The sequence below is a fragment of the Heterocephalus glaber genome, unplaced genomic scaffold (assembly GCF_053883595.1).
Source record: "Heterocephalus glaber isolate CG9 unplaced genomic scaffold, H.glaber_assembly_v1.0 deba00001813, whole genome shotgun sequence".
Classification (NCBI taxonomy): domain Eukaryota; kingdom Metazoa; phylum Chordata; class Mammalia; order Rodentia; family Bathyergidae; genus Heterocephalus; species Heterocephalus glaber.
This window is the reverse complement of record NW_028258484.1, coordinates 192113-217345: the sequence shown is the minus strand read 5'-3', so window position 1 is coordinate 217345 and position 25233 is coordinate 192113. Positions and strand designations below refer to the sequence as shown.

Here is a 25233-nt window from a genome sequence, read left to right as displayed (position 1 = left end):
AAGTGAACTGTATCCCCAGCCCCCTTTTACTCACCCCCCTCTCACTTTTAGCAGCAAGCATAAGTAAGTCAAAGGTTAGAGAATGTTCCAGCATCCCTCTGCCGAGCCACCACATCTACACATAAAAGGCTTTTATGTATTTCCTTTTGTTAGATCACAGTTTTTAAAAAAAAACTGTATATCCTTTTATTGGTACATTTTAGGTATACAATACAATGACATTCATCATTGGAAATTTCCACCTTTACATAGTCTCTCTTGGTTCTTATTTTTTCCCCCTTCCCCTGCCCTCCCTTCAACCCCTCTATCCCTCCTGACTATCCCTTTACAAAGACTTTGTTTCCATTTTTTCATTTTCTCATATTAATTCCATTCCCTTCTTTCCTTTCCCTACCCCTTCCCCTTTGCCTCTTTTCTTCCTATTTCACATTATCTATTATACCTTTTAGTCCTTATTTACACTTTCAGTTTCTCATACTAGAGAAACTATGTGGTTTTTACACATCTGTGTCCTACTTATTTCACTTAAGAGTATCACCTCAATGTGCATCCACTTAGCTATAAATGTCTCTAATTTCTCATTTTTTATGGCTGAGTAATACTCCATTTTATTAAAAAACCACATTTTCTTTAGCCAGTCTCCAGTTGATGGGCAATTGGGCTGCTTCCAAGTTTCAGCTATTACAAACTGTGCTGCTGTGAACATGAGTGCACATATATCACTGTGGTATGATTCTTTTAATTCTTTGGGGAAGATACCCAGCAGGGGAATAGCTGGGTCAAATGGGACTTCCAGTCCTGGTTCTTTGAGGTATCTCCATACTGATTTCCACAGTGGTTGCACCAGTCTACACTCCCACCAGCAGTGGAGCAGTATCTCTCTTTCCCCACAGCCCTGCCAGCAATTGTTATTTGTTGATTTCTTGATAGCAGCCATTCTTTCTGGGGTGAGGTGGAATCTCAGCATTGTTTTCATTTGCATCTCTCAAATGACCAGTGATGTTGAACATTTTTTCATATGTTTATTTGCCATTTCTACTTCTTTGTGTGAGAAATGTCTGTTCATTTCAGATGCCCGGTTTTGGATTGGGTCTTTAAATTTGGGAGGTCTGATTGTTTTAAGTTCTTTTTTTTTTTTTTTTGGTACCAGGGATCGAACTTGGGTCCTTGCACTTGCGCAGCAGGCGACAAAACCACTGAGCTAAATCCCCGGCCCTTTAAGTTCTTTATAGATTCAAGATAGTAGACCTTTGTCTGAGGAAGAGCAGGTGAAAATTTTTTCCCACATTGTGGGTTGTCTCTTCACACTGCTGGTGATTTCTCTTGCTGTGGAGAAGCTTTTTAGTAAGAAGGGATCCCACTTGTTGATTGTTTGTGCTAGTTCACGGGCAACTGAGGTTTTGTTCATAAAATCTTTTCCTACACCAATGTCTTCAAGAGTTCTACCTGGGCTGGGGATTTAGCTCAGTGGTTTCACTGCCTGCTGCGCAGGCGCAAGGACCCAAGTTCGAGCCCCGGTACCAAAAAAAAAAAAAGAGTTCTAGCTAACCTCTGTTCCAGCTGGTTCAGTGTTTCTATTTTAATATTTAGATCTTTAATCCATTTTGATTTTATTTCAGTGCATGGTGAGAGATATAGGCCTAGTATTAGTCTTTGACAAGTTGAAACCCAATTTTTCCAGCACCATTTATTAAAGAGGCTATCTTTCCTCCAGTGAGGGTGCTTGGCTCCTATGTCAAAGATGAGGTGGCTGAGTGTGTCTGGAGTTGTTTCTGCATCTTCTAATCTGTTCCACTCGTCCTCAGGTCTTATTTCTTTGCCAGTACCATGCTGTTTTTATCACAGTAGCTTTGTAGTATAGTTTCAAGTTGGGGGTTGTAATACCCCCTACCATGTCTCTGTTACCTAGAATTGCTTTTGTTATTCTGGGTCTCTTCTTGTTCCAAATGAATTTTTGGATTGTTTTCTCAAGGTCCATGAAGTATGCTGCTGGGATTTCAACTGGGATTGCATTGAATCTATATAGCAGTTTGGGAAGTATGGCCATTTTCACTATCATCCTTCCTCCCCAGGAGCAAGGAATGTCTTTCCATTTTCTGATATCATCTTCAATCTCTCTTTTCAGAGTGCTATAGTTTTCAGAGAGGAGGTCTTTGATTTCTTTGGTCAGGTTGATTCCTAGGTATTTCAGTTTTTTGGATGCTATTGTGAAAGGAATTATTTGCCCTATTTCTGTCTCAGTGAGTCTGTCATTTGTGTAGAGGAAAGCTATTGATTTTTGTGTGTTGACCTTGTATCCAGCTACTTTACTGAATTTGGTTATTAAGTCTAGAAGACTTTTGGTGGAGTTCTTGGGATCTTCTATATAGAGTATCATGTCATCTGCAAATAATGACAATTTGACTTCTTCATTTCCTATTTTTATTCCTTTTATTTCTTTCTCTTGTCTAATTGCTGTGACTATTTCCAAAACTATATTGAACAGGAGTAGTGATAGTGGACATTTTTGTCTTGTTCCTGATTTTAGTGTGAAGGATTTCAGTTTTTGACCATTTAGTATGATATTGGCTGTTGGTTTTTCATAGATGGCTTTTATCAGATTGAGGTAGAGACTGTCTATTCCAAGTTTTTATAGGGTTTTATCATAAATTCATGTTGGATTTTGTCAAATGCTTTTTCTGCATCTATTGAGATTATCATATAGTTTTTGTCCTTGGGTCTATTGATATGGTGTATTACATTTATTGATTTGCGTATGTTGAACCATCCCTGCATCCCTGGGATTAATCCCACTTAGGGTGTATGATCTTCCTGATGATCTTCTGCATTCTGTTTGCCAGTATCTTATTAAAGATTTTTGCATATATGTTCATTAGTGAGATTGGCCTATAGTTTTCTTTTGAGGTTGGGTCTTTCTCTGCTTTGAGGATCGAGGTGATGCTTGCTTCCAGGAATGAATTCAGGAGTATTGCTTCCCTTTCAATTTCATTGAGGAGTTTAAACAGTAGTGGCAGTAGTTCCTCTCTAAATGTCTTGTAGAATTCAGCAGTGAACCCATCAGGACCTGGGCTTTTCTTAGTTGATAAGTTTTTAATTATGTTTTCAATTTCATTGATTGATATTGGGTTGTTTAGAATTTCTATGTCTTCTTCGTTCACCTTTGGTAATTCATACATATGTAGGAATCTGTCCATTTCTTCTGTGTTGTCCATCTTATTGGCGTATAGGTTCTGGAAGTAGGTATTGATGATCCTCTGGATTTCTGCTGGGTCCATTGTAATTTCTTCCTTTTCATTCCTAATTCCTAATTGCATGGATTTGGGCCTTTCCTTTCCGTTTTCTGATAAGGTAGGCTAAGGGTTTGTCAATTTTGTTTATTCTTTCAAAGAACCAACGCTTGGCTTCGTTGATTTTTTGTATCATTCTCTTAGTCTCCATTGCATTGATTTCTGCCCTGATCTTTATAATTTCCTCCTTTCTATGGGCTTTGTGTTTGTCCTGCTCTTCTTTTTCTAGAAGCTTGAGGTTCAGCATCAGGTTGTTTAATTGGGCTTGCTCTGTTTTCCTAATATGAGTATTCACTGCTATTAATTTCCCTTGTAAGACTGCTTTCATTGTGTCCCATAGATTCTGATATGTTGTATTGTTATTGTCATTTAATTGAAGGAACTGTCTGATTTCTTCTTTAATTTCCTCTGTGACCCACTGGTTATTCAGAAGTGTGTTGTTCAATTTCCATGTGTTTATGAAGTTTTTCCAGTTTCTTTTGCTATTGATCTCCAATTTCATCTCACTATTGTCTGATAATATACAGGGGATAACTTTAATTCCTTTGCACTTACTTAAACCCGTACTATGAGTGACTATGTGGTCTATTTTGGAGAACATCCCGTGTGCAGCTGAAAAGAATGTGTATTCTAATTTTATGGGGTAGAACACTCTGTTAAGTTCATTTGTTCAAGAGTTTGAGTTCTAGTATTTTGTTGCTTATTTTTTGTCTAGTCGATCTATCTATTTGTGACAATGGCATATTGAGGTCCCCTACTACTATTGTATTAGTGCTTATGTGATTTTTCATGTCCATTAGTATTTGTTTTATATAGTCGGGCACACTAGTGTTTGGTGCATAGATATTTATGATTGTCATCTCTTCCTCTTGGATTGTTCCCTTTACAAGGATGTAGTGTCCTTCTTTGTCTCTCTTAATCAGTATGGGTTTGAAATCCACTTGGTCTGCAAAGAAGTTAGCTACTCCTGCTTTTTTTCGGGTTCCTGTTGCATGGAGTATTGTTTTCCACCCTTTAACTTTCAGTCTGTGAGTTTCTTTTTGAATTAAGTGTGTTTCTTGTATACAGCATATTGTTAGATCTTGCTTCTTGACCCATTCTGCCAGTCTATTTCTTTTGATTAGTGAGTTGAGACCATTAACATTGATGGTCATAACTGATACGTATTGAGTTATCATTGTCATGACTTTTTCTTTTTGTTGGATTCTCCCCTTTTGCTTTTAATTTCTTGTGCCCGGTGGATTCATTCTGCTTTGCTTCCTGGGGTTGTGATCCTCATTGTCTTTTCCTAGGATTTTTGTCTAAAATTTTTTGGAGTGCTGGTTTGGTATTCATGAAGTTCCTAAGGTGCTCTTTGTCATGAAAGTATCTTATTTCTCCATCCATTTTGAAAGATAGTTTTGCAGGGTACATCAATCTGGGTTGGAGGCTGTTTTCCTTTAGGGCTTGAAATACATCACTCCAAGCTTTTCTTGTCTTGAGGGTTTGCATTGAGAAGCCTGCTGTGATTCTGATGGGCTTTCCTTTGTATGTGATTTGTTTCTTTTCTCTCACTGCTTGTAGAATTTTGTTCTTCTGTTGGATTTCTGGAATCCTAACTATTATATGCCTATGTGTACATTTTTTTTGATCAAGGCTAGCTAGAGTCCTATATGCCTCCCTAATCTGTATGTCAAGTTCTTTTCCCCTGCTTAGGAAGTTTTCTGCCATCATTTCTGTGAAAAGATTTTTAATGTCATCTGTACTCTCTCCTGTTTCTTCATTGACTCCAATCAGTCTTATGTTATTCTTCTTTGCATCATCTGGCAGCTGCTGGATTGCTTTCTTGTGGTCCCTTACAATTTTAAGGAAAGTTTTCTTTTCCTGGTCACTAATTGCAATCTTATCTTCTGTATCTGAAATTCTATCTTCCCATTGGCTCATTCTGCTGCATAGACTTTCAATGGAATTTTTAATCTCCTGGAAATCTGTTTGCATCTGTTTTATGGATTCCATTTGTTTCCTATGTTGGGACTTCATCATGTTCCTCAGCTCCTGTATTTTTTTTTATCTGTGTCCTCTCTAGATTTATTAATCATGTCTTGTAGTGTGGGCACAATCTCTGCTGTTATGTGAGAAATTATTTCTGATTTCATTTTTTCCAGATCCTCTTTCTTTGCTAGTTCAGGGAGTCCAGGTGCTTGAATATCAGAGTGTTCCATCTCATTTCCCTTTGGGGTTGCTGTAGGTGATCTGGAAGTCTGTTTCTGAGACTTGTTTACATGTCTTCTCATTTTGACGGGGTGGGGGGGGTGCTGCTGTTGCCCACGCGGCTCATATCCTCTGTGCTGCGAGGGGCGGTAGGTTGGCCTGGAAGCCTCCTACTCTGCACTGGGAGTGGTGGTAGATTAGCCTGGAAGCCTCCTACTGTGCACTGGGAGCTGTGGCATGTTGACCCGGAAGCCTCCTCTGTGCTGGGAGCTGTGGCATATTGACAGATCACAGTTTTTAATCATTTCAGATTACTTCTGTTTCAAAATCAAAATGAGAAAAGTTGTCATTTTTTAAAAAGCTTCACTGAGATTCTTTACAAATCTGCAGTTATATAGCTATTACCACCATCTAATTTTAGAATATTTCCGTTGCCCAAGAAAGATTCCTCATGACAGTTTGTAGTCAGTCTTATTCCATCCTCAGGCCCTTGGCTTCTGCAACCACTAACCTGCTCTCAGTCACTCTAGATTAGCTTTTTGTCCAGTTATTTCATATTATATGTAACCCATCCAATGGTGAGAGATTAATGGTTTCTTCAGAGATGGCTAATTGTCTATAAGTAAATACTGTGCCCTTAATATAGTAACTAAGGAGGCAGAACTTAAACCTTCTGTCCAAGGTGATTTTCATTTCCTTGCTCAATTTTTATCTTTATTTTTATCTTTCTCCACCTCTTGGTTTCAGTGATAGAGGAGCTATTTTAATATAGTAGTGTTTTAAACATAAATGTGTATTTTGAATCCTCTGAAAATCCAATTAATTATGCCAGATCTACAGACCCTTTAATGTTTAGGAAGCTTTTGATGTGGATTTATAGATTTGATGACTTTAGTAGCCATTTAACTTTCTTTAAGCAATCAGTATTCTTTTATATATTCACACATTCACACAGTGCTTATACAACTAATTGCCCTCCCATTAAAAAAAAAAAACATGCTGGGTATGGTGGACCCAGCCTATAATCTCAACTATGCAGAAGGCTAAAACAGAATTGCAACTTGGGCAACTTAGCACTCTACCACTGACCTATACTCCAGCTCTTTTTATCAACCCTTTCTTTCCTTTTTAGTTTTTTATGGCACTAGTATTTCAAAGAGTATAAACCAGTTGTCTTGTAGAATGGCCCTCATGGATTATCTCTGGATTTGTGTCCTCATGAGTAGACTCAGGTTTTTAAATACTATATTTTTTATTTGTAATATTTTATTTAGTTCTTTTTATATCTGCTTATCCTCATTTCATAACTTTCTGCCTTTGAACATTTTAAGAATGCTTATTTAAAAATTTTTTTTAGCCAGGCATGGTGGCACATACCTGTAATCCCAGCACTTGGGAGGCTGAGGCAGAAGGGTTGTTGCAAGTTTAAGGCCAACCTGAATATATAATAAATTTCAAGGCTAGCCTGAACTACATAGTGGGAACCTGTCTTAGAAAACAAACAAACAAAAATTATTTCAGATTAGCCCAGTATTCATTAAATATGAATTTTTTTCTCAGTACTAGGGATTGAACACTGGGCTTTGTGCATGCGAGGCAAGCACATTGCCACTGAACTACATCCCCAGCCTTTATTTTATTTTTAGACAGGATTTTGTTATGTGGCCCAGGCAGGGTCTGAACTAACATCTTCCTGCCTCAGATGCCTGAGTGAGATTACAGGGATGCACCACTAACCCCAGCCTGTCATTAGATTTCTTATCTGTTTGTTTCCTTGGTCATGGAACATATTTCCTATCTTGCTGATTCTCAGACACAAATTTTTTCACATTTTAATATCTCTAAAATTGGACTTCGCCTTTCAGTTGATGTGCTACAATGTTGTACCATAATGTAATTAGCAGGTTCTTTCTGGCGCATAATGAGACCTGGGATATGTTGACATTTAGGACTCAACTTCACTAAGAAGTTTCTGATGGATACTTGTCCCCTCAAGCTTTTGACTGACTTCATTATGGTGTTGTCTGTGTACTCATCTTCTGAGGGGTTATTCTCCCTGTGAGTTACATGTGCGCACTGTCCATTTTTAAAAGAGTTGTATCTGTTCATGTCTGATGAAATATATCTGCTCCAAGCCCAGCTTCTTGGCTTAGGATGTCCTCACCATGGCTGCACTTCAGGTTCTTCTGCAAGTGGCAAACCTTTCTGCTCATAGCTTGAGAGGGGAAGCTTGTTTGTGTCCAACACAGGTTGGCAGGCAGCTGGTCTTTATTTGCAGACAGGGACAGTGATTTCCTGGCTCCTAGTTCTCCCTGCTCACTCAAGCCTATGCCTTGACCCTCCCATCCTGTACCCCTTCTCACTATCCTTGGCCATCAGGCAGTCCATTTGGCTTTTTCTACTAGTTTGCTGTGTTGTCCTCTCAAATTCCACCTCCAAACCTGGGGAATCGGCTGGGGCCCAGGCTTACTCTTTTCCCCCTAGACCATGTTGCCTTCCAGGACATGAGTTACAAATTGGCTTTTGGTACTTTTCTTTGTTCTTTGTTACAGAAATTCCTCCTTGTGCCCAGTGCCTGCCTAGACCTCTCCCCCTCTTCCTCTCCTGCCCTTAATGCAAAGCACTGAGTTTCTCATGTTAAAATTTATGGGCAGTCATTGCATCATTCCTTCTATTGCTCTTCTCCCATGTCAGGGTATTTTCCCTTGTATCAAAATTTCCATTCTCCTCCCTCAACACACCTTCTCTGTGTTTGCTATTCCCCTTCCAATGTGTATCTTTGAAGAGTGTGCAGTGTTTTTTGCCTGTGTATATGTTTATATTCAAATACTAATAGTACTGTGGTTTGTATTTTTTTCTATAAACTTTTTTATTTAGCAGAGGTTGGCAACCTCATGAGCCTGCATCCTGTCTTTATAAATGAAGTTTTATTGAATGAATTGATGAATGTACCATCTGTCCTAACCATTTAAAGGGTACAGGTTAGTAGCATTAAGTATATTCACACCATCATGCAACCATCATAATCATCTGTTGCTGTCATTGAATACTATGTACTGAATAATTAATAAAGAAGGTTATTTAGCTAAAATTTCTGCAGGCTGGGAAGCCTCAGAGCATCGTGCCAGCATCTTCTCAGCATCTGGTGAAGGCCTTCTTCCTCTATCATAGCATGATGGAAGACATCACATGGTGACAGAGCAAGGGTGCCAGAGAGAGCTCATTTTTATAACACTCATTACCTCAATAACCCACTAATCCACTAACCCATTAGTCCATTAATCCATGAGAACTCTGCTCTTGTGATCTAATCTCCTCTAAAAGATCCTACGTCCAAATAACATTATCACATGACTTTGGGGATTAAGTTTCTAACTTTGGATGGTGGTATTTGGGGGAAACATGTGTCCATCTCCAGAAAAATTTCATCTTGAGAAACTGAAATTCTTTACCCATTAAACTCCCCATCCCTCCCTCCCCACCCCTCAGCCCTTGGCTACCACTATCCTACTTTTTATTTCTATGAATGTGACTACTCTTGATATCTTATATAATTGAAATTGTATAGTATTGGCCTTTTTCTGTGACTGGATTATTTCACTTAGCAAAATGTCCTCGAGGTTCATCCAGTGTTGTAGCATACATCAGGATTTCCTTCCTTTTAAAGGCTGAGTAATGTTTCTTTGTATGTATAAACCATATTTCTTTATCCATTCATCAGTTGATGGGTATTTGGATTACTTCTATCCTTAGCTATTGTGAATAAAAGGGATATGAGCATGGATGTACAAATATCTCTTTAAGATAATGATTTTAGTGAAGTGTGGTGCTGCATGCCTGTAATCCCAGCACATAGGAGGCTGAGGCAGGAGGATCACAAGTTTGAGACCAGCTTGGGCTACAAAGCAAGTTTGAGGCTAGTCTGAACTACATACACAGTAAGACCATGTCTAAACACACACACACACACACAAACACACACACACACACACACACACTGATTTCAATTCTTTTGATTATATACCCAGAAGTGAAATTACTGAGTCATTTGGTAATTCTATTTTTAATTTTGAGGAACCTGCATATTGTAAAAAAGCTGCACTTTTTTTACATTCCCACCAACAATATACCAGGGTTCCAGTTTCTCTATATCCTTACCAACCTTTGTCACTTATTGTATTTTTTTTATAATAGACATTCTAATGGGTAGAAGGTAATAACTCATTGTAGTTCTGATTTATATTTTCCTATTGATTAGTGATGTTTAATATCTTCATGTATGTGTCCATTTGTATATCATCTTTGGAGAGATGTCTTTCCAAAGTATTTGTTTTGTTTGTTTGTTTTTGTTTTTTGGTATTGGGGATTGAACTCGGGACCTTGCAATTGTGAGGCAGGGGGCAGAACTACTGAGCTAAATTCCTAGCCCAAAGTATTTGTTTTTAAATTGGACTGCTTTTTTTTTTCATTGCTGAGTTGCAGAAATTATTTATATATTATAGATATTATGATATATAGACATCCTTATTAGATATATGATTTGCAAATATTTTCTCCCATTCTATGGGCTACCTTTTCATTCTGCTGATTCTGTTTTTTGAGGCATAGAAGCTCTTAATTTGATGAAGTCTAATTTATCTATTTTTATTTTGTTGCTTTGGAATGCAATTTTAATACAATATCTATCAAAGCTAGGTGGAGTGGGAGGGACAGTCCCAGCTACACAGAAGGCTGAGGCAGGAAGATTGCCTGAGCCCAGGAGTTAGAGACCAGCCTGGGCAAGATAGTGAGACCCTCTCTCAAAAACAAGACAGGGCTGGGGATTTAGCTCAGTGCTGCTGTGCCTGCTTTGAAAGCACAGGGTCCTGAGTTTGATCTCCGGTACCGGGGAAAAACAAAACAAAAAAACCCAACTAACTATATCCATACTGCCATTATGTACATATATAACCAGTGTTTTGCTTTCAACTTTAGTGTGCAGCTATCATTTTTTACTTCTCTAAAGGTCTCCTTGATGTCTCCCACATCCCACAATCACTGTTTGCCATAGTGAATCCAACTTACTTTTTATGGAGCAGCACAGAAATTTCTCTGCCATTTATACCCAGGAGTGGCATGTGTGGGTGACAGGGCATAAATGTACTTCAGTTTCACTAAACATTGGCAGTTTAGTGTCTGCCATCTCAAACTCCAGTCCTCTTTATATTTTTCTGGAGAACTAAGGTCATTCCTAGTCTCTGGCCATGGGGGAAGAAGAGGGTAGATGAGATAGAATGGTTGGTATTTGTTTTCTTCTCTAACATCCAGGTTGGACGAGGGAGTGCTTCCAGGAGTGGGGCTCCTACATCCACCTGGCTGTTCCCAGCATGTTCATGGTATGCATCGAGTGGTGGACCTTTGAAATCGGGACCTTCCTGGCAGGTTGGTTAGCATTCAGCAGAAACCTACATGTAGCCTAGGAGTCCTGTCTCCTAGAAATTTAACTCTGCTTTCTTATCTTGTTCCATTTTATCAGGCTCAAAGAAAGGTTTACATTATAGGCATACATGCTTGGCCATCCATAAGCATATTCAAATTAGGCAAGGCTTTAGTTTAGCTCTAGGGCACTCCTTCATTTTGTAAATGAGGAAGAGAGGACACTGGAGAAGGGTTCTCCCATGGAACAGAGCATCCCCAACCTAAGGCTGTCAGGTGCCTTATCTTTTAGCTGACTTTTGCTAGGCTTCCAGCCAAGGTTTTAAGACTTGAACAGATACAGCAGGTTGACTTGGATCTGTTTAAGCTGTGACCTATATTATGGCTTGTATCTAGATGTCCCACCAATACCTTATGTGCTCATATGTAGGATTTTTCAGAGGTGACCAGTTCTAGGGTGTGATGCTAGGATTAAGCTGTGTGATGCCAGGGTTAAGAGTGCATGATTGCTAAATTAGTCCACTGTTTGGTTAAGCATAGGTATTTTGTATCAGCAACAAGAAAAGTAGCACAGACGGATTTTGGTACCAAGAGTGGGGTCATTGCTGTGACATTACCTGGCCATGTGCTTTAGGAACCTTTCACAGTGGCTTGCACAAGGAGTTTGGAAGGATTTAGAGATGCTGGCTGCAGGCCTGGAATGCTTTAAGCTGGACTTGTTGGAAGATTCTGGTCACAGCTAAGAAGACCAGAACGCTGATAGAAATGCAGCCAGTAAAGACCAAGCTCAAGAGGTTTCACTTAGGAACAAGGACTGCAATGGCTGTTGGACTCTAGACCATGTGTCCCATGCTTTGACTGAAACCTCGAAACTGTGAGCCAAAATAAACCTTTCTTCCTTTAATTTAGGGTGTCGGATATTTTGTCAGATATTTAGGGTGTCAGCAATGAGAAAAGTAACCAAGACAACCCATGTTTCTGCAGTAATTTCCATTGCTGTATGTAGAGTTCTGCTGCCCTCCCACCTTTTCTCCAACGACATGACCTTAAGTTTTCTAGGAATGATCTGCAACTCCAGGAGTCTGGTTTTTTTCTACTTTGAACAGAGGGTGGGAGTTGCGGGTAGAGCTTGGGCAGTAAGCCTGAGGCAACTCCCTAGGAAGAGAAGTCTGGGTTCTCCTCAGCAGATGGTGAATTTCACCATCAGATCATGCTTCTGGGACATTCTTGGTTTCTCTTAACTTAAAATGCATTCTATAAAGAAAATATTTGCTTTAATTCACTTTTTGAAATGTGTTCTTTGTGTGTTGGCATTTCAGGACTGACTAATGTGACAGAGCTTGGAGCCCAGGCAATCATTTATGAACTGGTCTCCATGGCCTACATGGTAAGAACCCTGGGGTGAGTCTTGGCACCTTCTCTGTGTTCGTTATTGCAGAGAGATAGAGATAGAGATAGAGAGAGATAGAGAGAGACAGAGACAGAAAGAGACAGAAACAGGGAGACAGACAGAGACAGAGACAGAGAAAAAGAAAGAAACAACAAAGTAGAGAGAATATGTGGTTGGGGCCAGACACAATGGGTTGAGTTCTTGCCATGCCGCTCCTTGACTATGTGACAAGAGGTCCTTACTTAACCTTTCTGAACTTCAGCTTTCTCATATAAAAAGTAGGAGAGGGCCGGGGATTTAGCTCAGTGGCACTGTGCCTGCCTCGCAAGCACAAGGTCCTGTGTTTGGTCCCAGGGACAAAAAAAAAAAAGTAGGAGAAATACCTACATTGCAGGTAACGACTGAATGCGATATGGCACATAAAACACTTAGCTAGATGCTTGGTATATTCATTCACCAAAATCTTGAGTTAGTACTGGGATGTGATGGCGAGTGAGATGGAGACAGAGATAAAGAAGAAAATAGATGAGTAAAAGTATTCATTGCAAATCTCATGTATATATATGACAAGTACCACAAAAGTTATAAAGGGTCTGAGATGCATGGAAACAGAGGTGAATACCTTTTAGACAGGGTAATCCGGCAGGGTCTTTCTGCACTGTTGTTTAAAGCTTGAAAGATGAGAACAGTGGGCCTGGGAGCCAGCTGTGTAACCTGAGCAGAGGCTCTGTGTGGAACAGTACGTGGCACTGCTGAGGGCTAGTGAGGAGGAGGGTAATGGGAGGCTGAAAGCAGCACTCAGGGCTGAAGGCTCTGGGAAGGGAAAAAAAAACATTCTTGCTGCTGTGTTGAAGCTGGCTTAGAGCTAGGGAAGAAATGGAGGTGGGAGTGGGGAGAGAGTAGATGAATGAGGTACATGGGGAGGCAGAACTGACTGGCCGTGGTCAGAGTTGTGGACTGTGAGGTGAGAAATTAGAAGAATTATGTTCAGCTTGAACACTTTTCCATATTTCTTGAATATTCCAACTCTCTACAGATAGGATATGTGCTCATTATCTGTCTTCTCCTCTCTCTTCTCCCTCTTTCCCTCCCCCGCCCAGTACTGGAGATGGGACCTAAGGCCTTTGCACTGAGGTACATTCACAGCCCATTTAAATTTTTTAATTTTATAAGATCACAGGGGCTTATGTGCTGCTTTTTAAATCTTAAGAATGGAAAATAATTAATGACAATTGACATGACCATCTAGGGAGGAAGGCAGTCCCTGTAGTCACCACAACCTGCCCACTGGAAAGACACTGTTACAAGGGAAAGATGAAATTAATTATTTTTCCTTGCTTTCATCGATTAGTCAAAATCATATCATATTTTGCTTTGTTTCATATTTAAACCAGGACTTTTCTTATACAGCTTTTTATTTGTGTTTCTGGCATTTCTAACAGTCTTTATCTCTTGTTGACAGAAGCAGTGTAGGCCTTCACCACATTATAAGACCATCCAGTATTTAAACAGCATTGAGTATCAATCCAAGTTTTTCCTTAAACACCTACTGGCTCCTTGATCCCTTGTTCAACTTATGTACACTGATTTATATATTTTTTTCTAGAGTTCTATGGAGCTGTCATTCCAGGATTTCTTTTGTTCTCCTTATGCATTAATTCTGCAGTTTCTCTGACCCCATGTCTTCCTCTTTCTTAAGATTCTTTGAAATATTTTTTTTAATCAAAAAACTATGTACAGGTAAATTATGAACCATTCACATTTGAGAGCCTTTATTCTCCTTTTCCTCTTGTTTAATAGTTTTGCTGAGTGTAGAATTTTAGGTTCAAAATAATTTCCCTCAGAAGTCTGAAGCCATGGTCTCCATGGTCTTCTGACATTCAGAGTTACATAAGGTCTGATCCGAATCTGGCTTTTGTTCCTGTGTAGACATCATGATTTTTCTCTTGGAAAGTTTTAGCATTTGTTTCTTTATCCATGTGGTTCTGAAATTTCACAGGGATATATTTCTCTGGGGATGTGTTTTATTTCTGCTTGGGACTTAGGGATGCATTTTCAGAACTTGTGATGTTCTTTATCTCTGAGAAATATTTTTTTCTATTAAATTCTTTTATTGGTACATGGTAGGTATACAACACAATTACATTTCTCATTGGGAATTGTACCTTTATATAATGCATCTTCGTTCTTATTTTTTCCCCATTCCTAGCCCTCCCTTCACGCCCTCCACCCTTCCCTATTTACAAAGACTTTATTTCCATTTTTTCCATTTCTCATCATTTTTTCCTTTCCCTTCTTTCCTTTCCCCTGCCCCTCCCACTACCCCTACCCCTTTGGACCTTTTCTTCCTATTTTACATTATCGATAATTCATTCTAATCATTGGTACATTTTAGGTATACAATATAATGACATTCATCCTTGGAAATTTGCACCTTTACATAGTCTCTCTTGGTTCTTGTTTTTCACCCTTGCCCAGCCCTCCCTTCAACCCCTCCAGCCCTATTTACAAAAACTTTGTTCCTATTTTTTCATTTTCTCATATTAATCCCATTCCCTTCTATCCTTTCCCTTAGCCCTCCCACTTCCTTCCCCTTTGCCCCTTTTCTTCCTATTTCACATTACCTATTATACATTTAGTCCTTATTTACACTTTCAGTTTCTCACACCACAGAAACTATTCAGTATTTACACATGTGTATCCTATTTATTTCACTTCAGGGTATTGCCTCAATGTGCATCCACTTAGCTATAAATGTCTCTAATTTCTCATTTTTTATGGCTGAGTAGTACTCCATTTTCTTAAAAAACTACATTTTCTTGATCCAGTCTCCAGGTGATGGGCATTTGGGCTGTTTCCAAGTTTTAGCTATTACAAACTGCGCTGCTATGAACATGGGTGCACATATATCACTGTAGTATGATTCTTGTAATTCTTTGGGGAAGATACCCAGCAGTGGAATAGCGGGGTCAAATGGGATTTCCAGTCCTAGTTCTTTGAGGTATCTCCATACTGATTTCCACAGTGCTTGCACCAGTCTACACTCCCACCAGCAGTGGAGCAGGGTTCCTCTTTCCCCACAGCCCCACCAGCATTTGTTATTGGTTGATTTCATGATAGCAGCCATTCTTTCTGGAGTGAAGTGGAATCTCAGTGTTGTTTTCATTTGCATCTCTCGAATGACCAGTGATGTTGAACATTTTTTCATGTATGTATTTGCTATTTCTACTTCTTTGTCTGAGAAATGTCTGTTCATTTCAGATGCCCATTTTTGAATTGGGTCTTTAAATTTGGGAGGTCTGATCTTTTTAAGTTCTTTATAGATTCGAGATAGTAGATCTTTGTCTGAGGAAGAGCAGGTGAAGATTTTTTCCCACATTGTGGGTTGTCTCTTCACACTGCTGGTGGTTTCTCTTGCTGTGCAGAAGCTTTTTAATAAGAAGAGATCCCATTTGTTGATTGTTTGTGCTAGTTCACGGGCAACTGAGGTTTTGTTCATAAAATCTTTTCCTACACCGATGTCTTCAAGGGTTCTACCTAATCTCTGTTCCAACTGGTTCAGAGTTTCTATTTTAATATTTAGATCTTTAATCCATTTTGATTTTAGTTTAGTGCATGGTGAGAGATATAGGTCTAGTTTTAATCTTTGGCAAGTTGAAACCCACTTTTTCCAGCACCATTTATTAAAGAGGCTATCTTTCCTCCAGTGAGGGTGTTTGGCTCCTTTGTTGAAGATGAGATGGCTGAGGGTGTCTGGCGTTGTTTCTGCATCTTCTAATCTGTTCCACTGGTCCTCAAGTCTGTTTCTTTGCCAGTACCATGCTGTTTTTATCACAGTAGCTTTGTAGTATAGTTGCAGGTTGGGGATTGTGATACCCCCTGCCATGTCTCTGTTACCTAGAATTGCTTTTGCTATTCTGGGTCTCTTCTTGTTCCAAATGAATTTTTGGATTGTTTTCTCAAGGTCTATGAAGTATGTTGCTGGGATCTCAATTGGAATTGCATTAAATCTATATAGCAGTTTTGGAAGTATGGCCATTTTCACTATATTAATCCTTCCTACCCAGGAGCAGGGGATATCTGTCCATTTTCTGATATCATCTTCAATCTCTCATTTCAGAGTGCCATAGTTTTCAGAGAAGAGGTCTTTGATTTCTTTCATTAGGTTGATTCCTAGGTATTTCAGTTTTTTGGATGCTATTGTGAAAGGAATTATTTGCCCTATTTCTGTCTCAGTGAGTCTGTCCTTTGTGTAGAGGAAAGCTATTGATTTTTGTGTGTTAACCTTGTAACCAACTACTTGACTGAATTTGGTTATTAAGTCTAGAAGACTTTTGGTGGAGTTCTTGGGGTCTTCTATATAGAGTATCATGTCATCTGCAAATAATGACAATTTGACTTCTTCATTACCTATCTTTATTCCTTTTATTTCTTTCTCTTGTCTAATTGCCGTGGCTAATGTTTCCAGAACACTATTGAACAAGAGTGGTGATAGTGGACATCCTTGTCTTGTTCCTGATTTGAGTGTGAAGGATTTCAGTTTTTGACCATTTAGTATGATACTGGCTGTTGGTTTTTCATAGATGGCTTTTATCAGTTTGAGGTAGAGACCATCTATTCCAATTTTTTGAAGGGTTTTTATCATAAATGCATGTTGGATTTTGTCAAATGCTTTTTCTGCGTCTATGGAGATAATCATATGGTTTTTGTCCTTGGCTCTATTGATATAGTGTATTACATTAATTGATTTTCGTATATTGAACCATCCCTGCATCCCTGGGATGAATCCCACTTGATCAGGGTGTATGATCTTCTTGATGATCTTCTGCATTCTGTTTGCCAGTATCTTATTAAGGATTTTTGCATCTATGTTCATTAGTGAGATTGGCCTATAGTTCTCTTTTTTGGTTGGGTCTTTCTCTGCTTTGGGGATCAAGGTGATGCTTGCTTCCAGGAATAAATTTGGGAGTATTGCTTCCCTTTCAATTTCATTGAAGTGTTTAAACAGTAGTGGCAGCAGTTCCTCTCTAAATGTCTTGTAGAATTCAGCAGTGAAGCCATCAGGGCCCAGGCTTTTCTTAGTTGATAAGTTTTTAATTACATTTTCAATTTCATTGCTTGATATTGGGTTGTTCAGAATTTTTAGGTCTTCTTCATTCAACTTTGGTAATTCATATGCATCTAGGAATCTGTCCATTTCTTCTGTGTTGTCCATCTTATTGGCATATAGGTTCTGGAAGTAGGTATTGATGATCATCTGGATTTCTGCTGGGTCTGTTGTAGTTTCACCCTTTTCATTCCTAATTGCATGGATTTGGGCCTTTTCTTTCCTTTTTCTGACAAGGTTGACTAAAGGTTTACCCATTTTGTTGATTCTTTCAAAGAACCAACTCTTGGCTTCATTGATTTTTTTGTATCGTTCTCTTAGTCTCCATTGCATTGATTTCTGCCCTGATCTTTATAATTTCTTCCCTTGTATGAGCTTTGGGGTTGTCCTCCTCTTCTTTTTCTAGAAGCTTGAGGTTCAGCATCAGGTTGTTTAATTGGGCTCGTTCTGTTTTCCTAATATGCATATTCACTGCTATGAATTTCCCTCGTAAGACTGCTTTCATTGTGTCCCACAGATTCCGATATGTTGTATTGTCATTGTCATTTAATTGAAGGAACTGTCTGATTTCTTCTTTAATTTCCTCTGTGACCCATTGGTTATTCAGAAGTGTGTTGTTCAATTTCCACGTGTTTATGAAATTTTTTGAGTTTCTTTTGTTATGGATCTCCAATTTCATCGCACTATGGTCTGATAATATACAGGGGATAACTTCAATTCCTTTGCACTTACTTAAACATGTTCTGTGTGTGAGTATGTGGTCTATTTTGGAGAATGACCCATGTGCAGCTGAGAAGAATGTGTATTCTGATTTTGTGGGGTGGAAGACTCTGTAAACATCTGTTAAGTTCATTTGTTCAAGAGTTCGATTGAGTTCTAGTATTTCATTACTTATTTTTAGTCTAGTTGATCTATCTATTTGTGACAGTGGGGTGTTGAGGTCCCCCACTACAATTGTAGCATATATGGCTTTTCATGTCCGTTAGTATTTGTTGTATATAGTTGGGTGCATTAGTGTTTGGTGCATTGATATTTATGATTGTCATCTGTTCCTCTTGGATTCTTCCCTTTACAAGGATGTAGTGTCCTTCTTCATCTCTCTTAATTAGTGTTGGTTTGAAATCTACTTGATCTGCCAAGAGGATAGCTACTCCTGCTTTTTTTCGGGTTCCTGTCACATGGAGTATTGTTTTTCAGCCTTTATCTTTCAGTCTATGAGTTTCCTTTTGAATTAAGTGTGTTTCTTGTATGCAGCATATTGTTGGATTTTGCTTCTTGACCCATTCTGCCAGTCTATTTCTTTGGATTGGTGAATTGAGACCATTAACATTGATGGTTATAACTGAAACCTATTGACTTGTCATTGCCATGACTTTTTCTTTTTGTTGGGTTCTCTCCCTTTCCATTTAATTTCTTGTCATGCCAGATGGGTTCATTCTGCTTTGCTTCCTGGGGTTGTGATCCTCAACATCTGTTCCTAGGATATTGTGTAAAATTCTTTGGAGTGCTGGTTTGGTATTCACGAAGTTCCTAAGGTGCTCTTTGAAAGTCTCTTATTTCTCCATCCATTTTGAAAGATAGTTTTGCAGGGTACATCAATCTGGGTTGGAGGCTGTTTTCTTTTAGGGCTTGGAATATGTCACTCCAAGCTCTTCTTGCCTTGATGGTTTGTGTTGAGAAGTCTGCTGTGATTCTGATGGGCTTTCCTTTGTATGTGATTTGTTTCTTTTCTCTGACTGCTTGGAGAACTTTGTTCTTCTGTTGTGTTTCTGGAATCTTAACAATTATATGCCTATGTGTAGATTTTTTTTGATCAAGGCTATTTGGAGTCCTATATGCCTCACTTATCTGTATGTCAAGCTCTTTTCCCCTGCTTGGGAAGTTTTCGGCCATTATTTCTGTGAAGAGATTTTTTATGTCATCTGCACTCTCTCCTGTTTCTTCATTGAGCCCAATCAGTCTTATGTTATTCTTCTTTGCATCATCTAGCAGCTGCTGGATTGATTTCTCATGTTCCCTTATAATTTTGAAGCAATTTTTCTTTTCCTGGTCACTAATTGCAATCTTGTCTTCTATATCTGAAATTCTGTCCTCACATTGGCTCAGTCTGCTGTGTAGACTTTCAATGGAGTTTTTCATGTCCTGGAAATCTATTTGCATCTGTTTTATGGATTCCATTTGTTTCTTATGTTGGGATTCCATCATGTTCCTCAGCTCCTCTCTAGATTTATTAATCATGTCTTGCACTAGGGGTACAATTTCTCCTGTTATCTGAGAAATTATTTCTGATTTCATTTTTTCCAGATCCCCTTTTGTTGCCAGTTCAGTGGGTCCAGGTGGTTGAGTATCAGAGTGTTCCATCTCATTTCCCTTTGGGGTTGCTGTAGGTGATCTGGAAGTCTGGTTTTGAGACTTATTTATGTGTTTTCTAATTTGACTGGGGCAGGTGGCTGTTAGCACCTGCACGGATTACCTCCTCTGAGCTGGGATAGGTGGGATAGGGGCCGGGAGCAGCGGTAGGGATGGTGTCCCAAAAGCCCTTTCCTGTGGGCTGGGAGCAGCGGGCGGGATGGTGACCGGGAAGCCCCTTCCTCTGGACCAGGAGCAGTGGGACGACGGCTCAGAAGCCCCTACCTCTGGGCTGGGAACAGTGTGACTCAGTACCTTGATCTGGTGGTCTGGTGTCCTCTGCGCCTCGGTAATTTGGAATCAGGTGGCTGCCTGTCTGCAGCGGGCTGATTGGGCGTCTTCCGCGGGACTGGGGACCTCGGTAGGGTTTGGGCAGACCTGCCGGTCTGCAGTGGGATGATTCGGCGTCTTCCTCGTGACTCAGGACCTCGGTAGGGTGTGCTCAGACCTGCCTGTCTGCCGCGGGCTAACTCTGAGAAATTTTTAAAAACATATATATATATAATTTCTCCTCTTTCTGTAATTTTTTCTATTCTTTCTTTTTAAGTTTCCTATCAGGTAGAGTCCGATTTTCTGGATTAATCTGTTGGATCTCTAAATTAATCTTCTTATTTTTTACCTTTTTTTTTACATTAAGGAAAACTTTTTGGTGTTTTTTTTCTCCTGTTCCCCCGTGAACCAAGGTCTCATTAAATCACTAAGTTGTCCAGGTTAGGCTTGAATTTATGATCCTCCTGCCTTAGCCTCCCAGAGTGCTGGGATTATAGGTTTGTGCCACCATATTAGGTCTCTTCTTCTTTTATGCTACACTATCTTTAATTATCTCTGAGGATACTAAATCAAATCTTTAAACATTCTTTTCTGACCCTTGAGTCATCTATTTTATTTCCTCTGAAGTCAACCGGCCTTTTATTTATTTTGATCTTTTGGGGAGATGTATACTTCAGTTTTCTTCAAAGCTCTGGTGATCTTTCTTTTTAATTTAAGTTTATTGGTACATTTTAGGTATACAATACAGTTACAGTCATCATTGGGATCTTGCAACTTTACGTGCTGTATCTTGGTTCTTATTTTTTCTCCATTCCCTTGCCCTCCCTTCCCTATTTACAAAGACTTTGTTTCCATTTTTTTCCTTTTCTCATATTTTTTCTTTTCCCTTCTTTCCTCTTCCCTACCCCTCCCACTTCCTCTACTTCTTTAGACCTTTTCTTCCTATTTCACAGTATCAATTATACATTTTGATCCTTATTTACACTTTTAGTTTTTCACACCAGAGAAACTATTCAGTATTTACACGTGTGTCCTATTTATTTCACTTAAGAGTATGGCCTCAAAATGCAACCATTTAACTATAAATGTCTCTACTTTCTCATTCTTTATGGCTGAATAGTACTCCATTTTATAAAAAAAACCCTACATCTTCTTTATCCACTCTCCAGCTGATGGGCAATTGGGCTGTTTCTAAGGTTTAGCTATTACAAACTGTGCCGCTATAAACATGGGTGCGCATATATTGCTGTGATATGATTCTTTTAATTCTTTTGGGAAGATACCCAGCAGAAGAATAGCTGGGTCAAATAGGACCTCTAATACTAGGTTTTTGAGGTATTTCCATATTGATTTCCACAGTGGTTGCACCAGTCTGCACTCCCACCAACAATGGAGAAGGGTTCCTTTCTCCCCACAACCCCGCCAGCATTTGTTATTGGTTGATTTCTTGATAGTAGCCATTCTTTCTGGAGGTGGAATCTCAGCATTGTTTGAATCTGCATCTCTTGAATGACCAGTGATTTGAACATTTTTTCAAATGTTTATTTTCTGCTTTTACTTCTTTGTCTGAGAAATGTCTGTTCATGTCAGATGCCCATTTTTGAATTGGGTCTTTATATTTGCGGGGTCTGATTTTTTAAATTCTTTATATATTCTAGATAGTAGGCCTTTGTCTGAGGAACAGCTGGTAAAAAAATTTTCTCACATTGTAGGCTGTCTCTTAGCTCTGCTGGTGGTTTCTCTTGCAGTGCACAAACTGTTTAATAAGATGAGATCCCAGTTGTTGATTCTTTGTGCTAGTTCCCGTGCTACTGAGGATTTGTTCATAGTCTTTTCCTATGCCAGTGTCTTCAAGAGTTCTACCTAACTTATCTTCCAGCAAGTTCAGTGTTTCTGTTTAAAGCTCTGGTGATCTTAATAGTCCATTTATACTTACGAATGAATGAATATAAAAATAAATGGTCAGTGTTATGTTCCTATCCCCTTATTTGGAGGTTTTTCTCCAACAGAGCCTTTTCCCCTGAGAGGGACAGAACAGTGAGGAGCTCCAGGCAAAGATGGTATCTGTCAAGTGATAGCTTAACTTTAGGGTTTGTGGGCAAGAAGCATGTAAAGACAGTGTGAGCACCTTGCCCCTGTGTTTACCTATCCCCTGACAAAAAGGCAGTGCTTGATTCTGGGGACTCATACCACATGGGGAGGCTGCAACCTTTTCTTCTCTTAGCCCTGCCATGTGTGTAGAGTGCGAGGGAGGTTCAGTTAGGCTGGGTGTTATCTGTCTGGGTTGAAGATGACCATGGGAATAGCAAAACCCCAGGGCTCCCCTGGGAAGAAGGGGTGTGACCCAGGCTTCTGTGTGTGTCCTAAGCTGTGGCTTCCTGTGGTTTCCCCCAGTATCATGGCAATGGCACCTGGTTTCCCTCTTCCAAAAGCTGCTCTGCTTATTCATCCTCAATGTTGTTAATGAATTTCTTTTCCACCAAGCATGGAAATTTATTTTCTACTAATGGTGTTTAAGGATAGAAGAGAATGAAGCATGTGCACTCATCATTTATCTTGAACTAGAGGTCAGTTATATGTACTTTGGGTGCATAAGCGCTATACATTTCTATATGTCAAGTACCTTATTTTTCAAGTTCTTAATCTTACCAATTTAATATATGTTTTTATCAATTCAGTTTTCAAAACAAATTAGGATGCTGTTGGGAGGATGCGCCTACTAGTAGGAATGAGAAGTTAAGCAAATGTATAAATTATTAAAAGCCAAAACCAAAGCGTTCTATCATAAAACTCATGTCACCCAAATAGCCCAAGGGTAGCACTGTGTTACAAGATAAGTACGGGTTGAAGGATTACTCTGAAGAGTGAATGATGGTCTATTAAGAAACAGAAAAACTTACAGCTTTAGAATTCTATAATTAATTATTAGAGTAGTGGCATTTGAAGGAGGATGTATTCCAGTTGGCTCGATGGTCAGACTCATGGCCTGCCAGCAATGAGGGATTGTGGAATCAGTTTCTGTCAACCTTTATTGAGTCCTACAGTGTGCTAGACTTTGTTCTAAATGTTTTTTCACATGGTTCCTTCAATTCTTATCATAATGTATGTATATAGTTAAATCTTACCTTGTGGAATGTAGCTAGATTAAATTAAGTCATGATTATTTTATGTAGTCAATGAAAGAGCTATTTTGCCCCCAAATCCAGTTCCCTTAAGAGGTCTGCTCTGGTGTGTGTGGGCAGCAGAGAACAGTCACGGAAGCTGCTACACTCTTTTACCAATGAAGAAGTAGGGTGTCAAGGAGGCTAAGCAATTTGACTCTGGTCACCCAGCTAGAATGTAGTAGAATCAGCTCTAGAACCCAGATCACTAGGCCTGTCTGAACTTCTCATGTAGGTGGACCCTCGTCCACTAATACTTGAATTTTCAGAATTTTTTATTGTGATTTATGATTGCTAATTCCCAGGTGCCCCTTGGCTTTGGTGTGGCTGCCAGCATCCGAGTGGGCAATGCTCTGGGGGCAGGGGACGCTGAGCAGGCCCGGTGCTCCTGTACCACTGTTCTCCTGTGTGCTAGTGAGTATAGACTTTCTACTCCCCAGTGTCTGTACTTAATTTAGTGTGATAAGTTAAAATCAACATGTCAGAATATCTCCAGAAAGAGAACTACATATATATAAAAATCTTTATTCTTTTTTTTTTTTTTTTTTTTTTTTGGTATCGGGGATCGAACTCGGGTCCTTGCACTTGGGCAGCAGGTGGCGAAACCACTGAGCTAAATCCCCGGCTCCTAAAATCTTTATTCTTCATGTTCTAATTCACTGAGTTAAATCTCCTAATTATAATTTTCTATTATTATATAACAAATTAATAATACTATGTTTGGTATTTCTGAAATATTTCAAAAGAAATTATTATGTGCAATCTTATTTTATGACCACAGTCTGAGTGATGGATTCTCTGTGTTCCTGGACTACTGCCTCTTCTGGCAGTTCTAATGTCTGGAATCTGAGCTTTTAGAAAAGGTTCTGAGGTATTAATGTCTTAATCTGTATGTGCCACTATAATAGGATACCTGGGATGGGCAATTTATAGAGAGCAAAAACTTATTTCTCACATCCCCAGAGAGCAGGAATTCCAGCATGAAGGAACCAGCAGAATTGGCTTTGTGGTGAGAGCTGCTCTCTGCTTATAAGATGGTGGCTCAATGCTGTGAAGGTACAGTTGGTCCTCACATGGAGGAAAGGAAGGGATGAAAAGGGGACCAAACTCGCTCTATTAAGGCTCTAATCTATTAATCTAATCTGTTAAGGGCACCTAATCTATTCATGACAGAAGAGTCCCTGCGATTCAGTCACTGTCCATAAGCCACACTGCCCCATGCTGTTGAATTCAAGATTAAATTTCAACATGAATTTTGGAGAAGATAAAACCATTCAAACTATAACAACTGTTGAAGATGTTTCTTATTAATCTCCCTTAAAAAGTTTCAGAATCATCAGATGTCCTTTTAATAGCTAGTAAAAAGAAACATTATTTACATTATAGCTTTTTGTTTTTTCTTTTGAGATAGGTTCTCACTATGTTGCCCAGGCTGGTCTCAAACTTGTAGGCTCAAGTAATTGTCCTGCTTCTGCTTCCCAGTAGCTGGGACTACAAGCACCATAGCCACCTTATTGCATTTCTTAAATAACTGATGCAAATCTTTCATGAGAAATCAGCCCTAGGATTTACCACTCTAGAGGATTGTGACATCCTGGTGTTTCTTCCTTGTTTTCCAGGTATGTGCGCACTTGCAGTGGGAGTTCTACTCACAGCTTTGAAGGATGTGGTTGCCTACATATTCACCAGTGACAAGTATGCACTCATTGACAAAAATGTCTTTGGTTGGTTTCATGCTTTCATCACCATATTTTTCTGATTATGAGAGGCAGGTAGCATTCCGGCTCGCAGGAAAACTTGCAGTGTAGCCAGGAGTGAGGAGCACAGTGTTAATTTAAATGGGTTGGAATGAAAATCATCCCCACTCCTCTAGTCCTCAGTACACTTATTGGCCAGACTAAAGTTTTTCTCAGATACACAGAAAAAGCACATGGCATATCCTCACCCCAGGGGGTGCCACAAAGTCCAGGGTGTGGTGACAGCATCCACACCTACTTCTTTCTG

At 39.4% G+C, this 25233-nt stretch overlaps 1 protein-coding gene across 1 annotated transcript in view; it reads left to right on the top strand.

The window, feature by feature from the left end:
• Positions 1-25233, top strand: part of LOC101710685 (multidrug and toxin extrusion protein 2-like) — a 66739-nt gene that overhangs the window by 21793 nt on the left and 19713 nt on the right. Inside the window, exons 9-12 of the mRNA XM_004868803.3 lie at positions 10785-10898; positions 12212-12279; positions 23535-23643; positions 24849-24924. Of these exons, the coding sequence (XP_004868860.2) occupies positions 10785-10898; positions 12212-12279; positions 23535-23643; positions 24849-24924 (367 nt within the window). The remainder of the gene's footprint in view (positions 1-10784; positions 10899-12211; positions 12280-23534; positions 23644-24848; positions 24925-25233) is intronic.